The 6,000-nt window shown below is 35.0% G+C and overlaps 1 protein-coding gene across 1 annotated transcript in view; it reads left to right on the top strand.

Annotated features, from left to right (window-relative positions):
• The window catches only part of LOC144964005 (pyridoxal phosphate homeostasis protein-like), a 48,855-nt gene that overhangs the window by 20,006 nt on the left and 22,849 nt on the right, over nucleotides 1-6,000 (top strand). Inside the window, exon 7 of the mRNA XM_078897948.1 lies at nucleotides 1,844-1,986. Coding sequence (XP_078754074.1) covers nucleotides 1,844-1,986 — 143 coding nt within the window. The remainder of the gene's footprint in view (nucleotides 1-1,843; nucleotides 1,987-6,000) is intronic.

Here is a 6,000-nt window from a genome sequence, read left to right as displayed (position 1 = left end):
ATTTTTGGGGGGCTTTTCTTTGTTTGTTGTTTTTTTGTTTGGATTTGTTTGGTTTCTTGTTTTTTTTTGTTTTTTTTTAAATTTTTTTGGAAAAAAGAATGACTAAGTTAATCAAGGCCTCAACCCCTAATCGAGCAAGGGGACTCAGTTTTATTTCTCAAGGAAAAACAAAACAAAAACAAAAACACCAGATACTAGAAACAGGACCATAGCATCAAACCTGGATCGTTTCGGTTTTTAGTGCAATGTCTTATCCGCTCAACAATCCTCCTTACCTAATCGATAGTAAAACATAAGAAAAATTTGGATGTCTGTAGTTTAAAGGAGATTAGCCTGGTACTGTTTTGATAGATGATCACTGGAAGAGTGGTCAGAACTAATTAACATTGAACTTATACAAACTCTAATGTGAATCCATTTGTTAAAAACAAAACAAAATTAATTTTTTAACAATCCAGCATAACTTCTCTCTCTCTCTCTCTCTCTCTCTCTCTCTCTCTCTCTCGTTCTCTCTCTCTCTCTCTCTCTCTCTCTCAATCTCTCTCTCACTCACTCCTCTCTCTCTGTCTCTCTCTCTTTGTCGCGCTCTCTTTATCTCTTTCCCTTATACATACATACAGTCAGACAGACAGACAGATGTCAATTTATTGATAGGAGGTGCAGTCAGGACAATAAGTAAAATTCAATCTTTGTCAAAGAAATGACTGGCTCGTCACTACCAAGGGCCGTTTTATCAAAGTAATCTGTGGCTGTTCCCTGTTTTAATTGGACTGTAATAGAACATTTGCAGTGATGGGCCCGTGGGGACTTTTGCAAATACAAGCCATTGAAGAACCCAAACGGATGTGTTTGGTTTAGTTTTGTTTTGCTGGCCATCTGAAGTCCGTTTCTTTGTCTGTAAGAAAGAAGATCATTGAGCCGCTTTCTCCTTAAGATAAAAAAGAAATTACAAGAACAAAAACTAAACGATTCTGCAACATGCCTGAAACATTTGTGGATAGCGGAAGCGACCTTGGTAGACCTTCCGCACATTCCTCGCAGTTGATTCACTTTATATTGTTATTTTAATCATGGATCTTTTGTCAGATGGCGTTTATTTATTTATTCAATTTGTCAGTTTTTAGGAGCTTTTTAAGGGGGAGGGGGTGGCTATCCTTTTGCCACATTTTCTCTCTCTATGACGAATTTTGATTCGCAATGCCGAATTTGAAGAGCAATAAAGCACATTTGCTCTGTAAACACTGTACTACTACTACTACTACTACTACTACTACTACTAGTACTACTACTACTACTACTACTACTACTACTACTACTACTACTACTACTACTACTACTACTACTACTACTACTACTACTACTACTACTACTACTATTACATTTCTATTATCTCTTTTATTTTCCACTAATTTCTAAAAACAATTCTGTCTCTCAATACTTAACATTCCTATCACAACTCAAGGGACTCTCCACTCATACACTTATGCCATGCTTCTGTTTCACTCATGCTCTAACCGCCCTGGATACAAAAGCTACTATTCTCAGTACAATTTGTGTTGTACATTCTTTTGTTTATTGTTTTTCTGACAAAGGTTTTATACCTGAAACATCCATTGTTTGTACTTTTTCCATTTCCACCTTTTTGTTAGTATTACTAGAGCTGTTTGTGTAAGAATAAGCGCTGTATGAATGATTATTATTATTATTATTATTATCATCATCATCATCATCATCATCATCATCATCATCATCATCATCATCATCATCATCATCTTCATCATTATTATTATTAAATTGCTCAGACTTCAATAATCCTAAATCATCCGCGTCATTTTATTTTCAGATAAAAGTGGATGTACCCCTGAGGAAATGGTTGATCTTTCTAAGTATATTATTGAAGAGTGTCCTCATCTTCGCCTGAAAGGTCTCATGACCATTGGTGTTTTTGATTATGATTATAGTAAAGGGCCGAACCCTGATTTTCAGGTACTGTATGGTTTGCTTGAATCCATTTAAACTTTTTGTTATTTTTGTCAAAAATCTACTTAATTGATTTGACCCTATGGATGAGAATACTCACAATCCCAAGCCATGTCCACAGCCTACTGACTGGGTGGGGTTCCTGACCTCCCATAGTGCTGTCCCCGCGGTTTTTTGCCATTTCAAACGCCAAAATTTGCAATTAAAAAATGGTAAAATTTGCCCAAAATTTGCCAATAATTTGCCGCTAGTTTTACAAAAATCAAACAATTAAAACAACATGTACGGTAAAAAAAAATTGACACATATAGGGCATTTTGTAGAATATTGATGTCACAACATGTCAACATGAATTTATTTACATTTTGAATGGTTTGAAATAATATAATAATAATAATAATAGCCATAGTAAGTAAGTAAAAATAAAGAAGGAAGTAATCAAAATATTTTATTAACTATTTAGCTTCTTAAAATTTGGGAAATCAAAATGAACAATCGCATACAAAATTCAAAATTTGAAAAACTAATTAACTCTTAAAGATTCAACCCGACAAAAACCGACAACGGCATAATGTTCATGGGCGGGGTAGTCAAGACTGGCCTCAGTAAGTAAAATCCAATCGTTGTGAAGGAAATGACAGGCCCTGTCACTGCCGCAGCGTGTTTTCAGCTTTGATTTTTATAAATTTGCAGACAGAAAAGAAAATACGTTTCAGAAATTGCGATTTAAATCCTATTTTATTTGAGGGTGAAAATCATTGACATTGCACTTTGTTTGGTAAAAATCGGTAAAAAATTACGACTTTGGTGATGAAAAATGACTTTGAAGACAATTATTGTAAACTTTAAAAAATATTATGAATAATTTATAACTCCCTTATTTGTGGATCGATTTTGTCATTCGAGGTATCAATTTTATTGTAATAAAGAGATAGGAACTTCAGAGTTATTTTTTCTGATGCTAAATTATTACTTAATTTTAGCACCAAGAAAAATAGTCGGTAAATAAATTTGTTACACCTCTTTGATAGACCGCCGGGGTCTGTTCGTATAGAATTGTGAATCAAGCGTCTCAAAGTCTTCGACCAATCACAGGCTATCTATCCAGCTGGCCGAAACAAAGACGCTTCTCCCCGTCGATGTATTACGCTATTATTATGCAAGGAATATAACACCTTTTTGAGTAGGCCTAAAAGCTAAAATCTAAAAGTAAAAAATATAATTCTGAGGAATTTGAAAGTCAGATTTCTTAAATCAGCTTGAAATAAGAAGTACATTGGTCTTTGTTTCATAAAAATCGGTTGAAAACCAACTGTTTTACGAATAAATTTGATTTTAAAAATTGCTTTTGTTTATTTTAGCTTTTTTTTAGCAACTTTTTTATTTATCGGCCGATTTTCTTGATTTTTATATCATTCTTTATATCTCAATGAGACGAGATCAGTGATATACTTTGTTTGTTTCAAATGTAACTAGAACATAATTTGGCTTTTTTACCTATCGACCATGCCTGGATAATTTATTCAACAATGTGGCAATGTGATGCAACTATTCCATAGCCGTCTTCCACTGCCTCAACGATGATTCAATTCATTGTTGACGGCTGTTGACACGTGAGCTGCCAGAACGACCAATCGTTGAAGGGTCAAGATGCTCAGTAGCCAATCGTTCTTCGGTCAAAAAACTTAAGAACTCACGAGAACAAAAGTTTGAAATTTGGTGATGGACGGACCTATGAAATCGTTTCTGGGCGGAGTTTAGCCATGAGTGACCATAGAAAACGAAAAGGCGACTACAGATATCAAAGAGTAGGCTTATATCATCAAAGGATATCTACATGATTGACATGACCATACAGGGAACTCATTATCTACTCCCCCAAAAAGAATCTGAACACGAGAGGGTTAAGGAGGAAAGAGAAACAAAATCCATTTTCCAATGGGGGCATATTAAATTTGTATTCTCTACTTACTATCCAATTTTGAGCATTATTATTATTGCTTTATATTTCAATATAGGCCTAATGGGTTTTTGAATGAAAAACATGGAAAAAATCATGAAAAACCATAATCATATCATGAAAACTAAGTGCAACTTGTGGCTAAAAATGAAATTGCATTTCATGAAAAATATTTTAATAGAACACATTTTGTTTACATAAATGATAAATGTGATAAATTTCTTAGGAAAAGAATTAAACTTTGAAAAGTAAAATTTTTGAATGCAATAAAATAAAAATAGAAATTTCCTCATGAAATAACAAATAATTTGTCAGTTCGTTAGCATTAATTGTCTCGATTGTATATTCTTGAAACTAGAGAACACAAGATTATAAATTGAAAAACTTCTTTCTGCATCAGCATGAGACGTGAGAGCTCTTCAGTAAAAAGAAAAAAAAAGGCGAAAAACAAAGCTTCGGATCTCCAATAGTCTAGGCGAGGCCGTAGAGGTGGGAGGATAGGCCTAGTCATGTTTGTCCGTTATTTAGTGTAAAGTTTGGATGCTAGCATTGAAAGTCGCCGTCTTTTCACAATTTTTCATAGCTTTTGTTGTTTCTTTAAAACAAAAAATCGTCAATTTAGCCTAAAAACGGCGAAAATTGCGGCTTTTTGCTGCCAAATAAAAATTTGCGGCCGTGAAAAACTGCGGGGACAGAAGTGGGCAGGGGGGTACATACTGTGTCTTCTATCCCCTTATATCTGTTTTCTGTCTTTGTCTTGGAATGAGATTACTTGGTTTTGTCCTGGTCCTGGCCAGATGCCCTGGCTGAGAGGGAAACAGTCGAATGTATAGTTAGTTTTGGGAGATGATATTTTTTTCATTGTAAATCATCTCTCTGTTATGCACTGTATTATGCTTTCTATATATTATATATGATTTGTAAAACATTTGAGTGTGTTCCTCTTAGCGGGGACCTATGCTTGTGTCTGGATGAGACTTTTAGTGATCTCAAACTAAGTACTTTGATAGAGTGCTTTTGGAATCTACACCTGTTTCTTATTTGAATCAATTCCCCTTTGTCTTCCCTTTCCTTGGGTGCTTTATTGTAATTCTAGAACTTTTTACTATCCCATTTTCTTCCTTTTTACTGGCGCTGATATGACCTTAATGTGTTGCAAGCGCCGTAAAACCCTTAAAAACATAAAACATAAAACAAACAGCCTACTGATGAAAATACTTGCAAATGGGACTGGGTCGCTGTAGTCAAAGTCAAAGATTATGAATATAAATCTGACTTAATTCACTTTGTTTATTTGAACTGCATTTTTCACAGCGTCCACTCAGAGGAATACAAGCAGAAATTGGTTCTGTTTACTGTTTCATAACACTGATTTGATCTTTATCAATATATTGCTATTACAGTCCAAGCCAGTTTATCGTGACGACACAGTTCCCGACAAATCGTCCCAATAAAGCTGCGGCCATGAAATTGAGTAATATTTCACGTCTTAATGAAAAACAGACACCTTAATCTACCTCTAGGAGACAAATCTAACTGTACAAAACAATTAACAATTATGTCACTTATAACGGTTGCATGGATTAACAATGGATTAAGAATGCATTGTCTACCCATTGGTCTCATTGAACAAACAAATTATTTAGTGGTGACAGCCTTGAACAAACAATGCGATCACTCATTACCATATCCCTCTTAATGTCTCTAGTTTGCTATGCTTATTAACTTTATCATCTATGATTATGATAATGGTTTGACCACACGCCCGATTGGCTGTCGCGATAGACACTATTGGGAGATCCTGGTAAATTCTATTGTTCACACCGCTGTGATGAACGGTATAACCACGCACCCGGTTGACTGTCCCGTTAAACTAGTTTGCATTTAATGTACCATTGGTTTAAATTATTGAAGGCAATGTAAAAGCTCCCTTATGGGGATGGTCATCGTCAAATTTCGTCCCCATAAAGCAGCGGGCCGTCTCAATCAAGCGGCTGGAAATTGAAAACGGTTTGACTTTTTATAAAGAAAACATTCCGTTCCCAAGGAATCATCCCAAT

Source organism: Berghia stephanieae, chromosome 2 (assembly GCF_034508935.2).
Source record: "Berghia stephanieae isolate SIO BIC M18660-M18661 chromosome 2, UCSD_Bste_1.3, whole genome shotgun sequence".
Lineage (NCBI taxonomy): Eukaryota > Metazoa > Mollusca > Gastropoda > Nudibranchia > Aeolidiidae > Berghia > Berghia stephanieae.
This window is presented reverse-complemented; position numbering and strand designations above follow the sequence as displayed.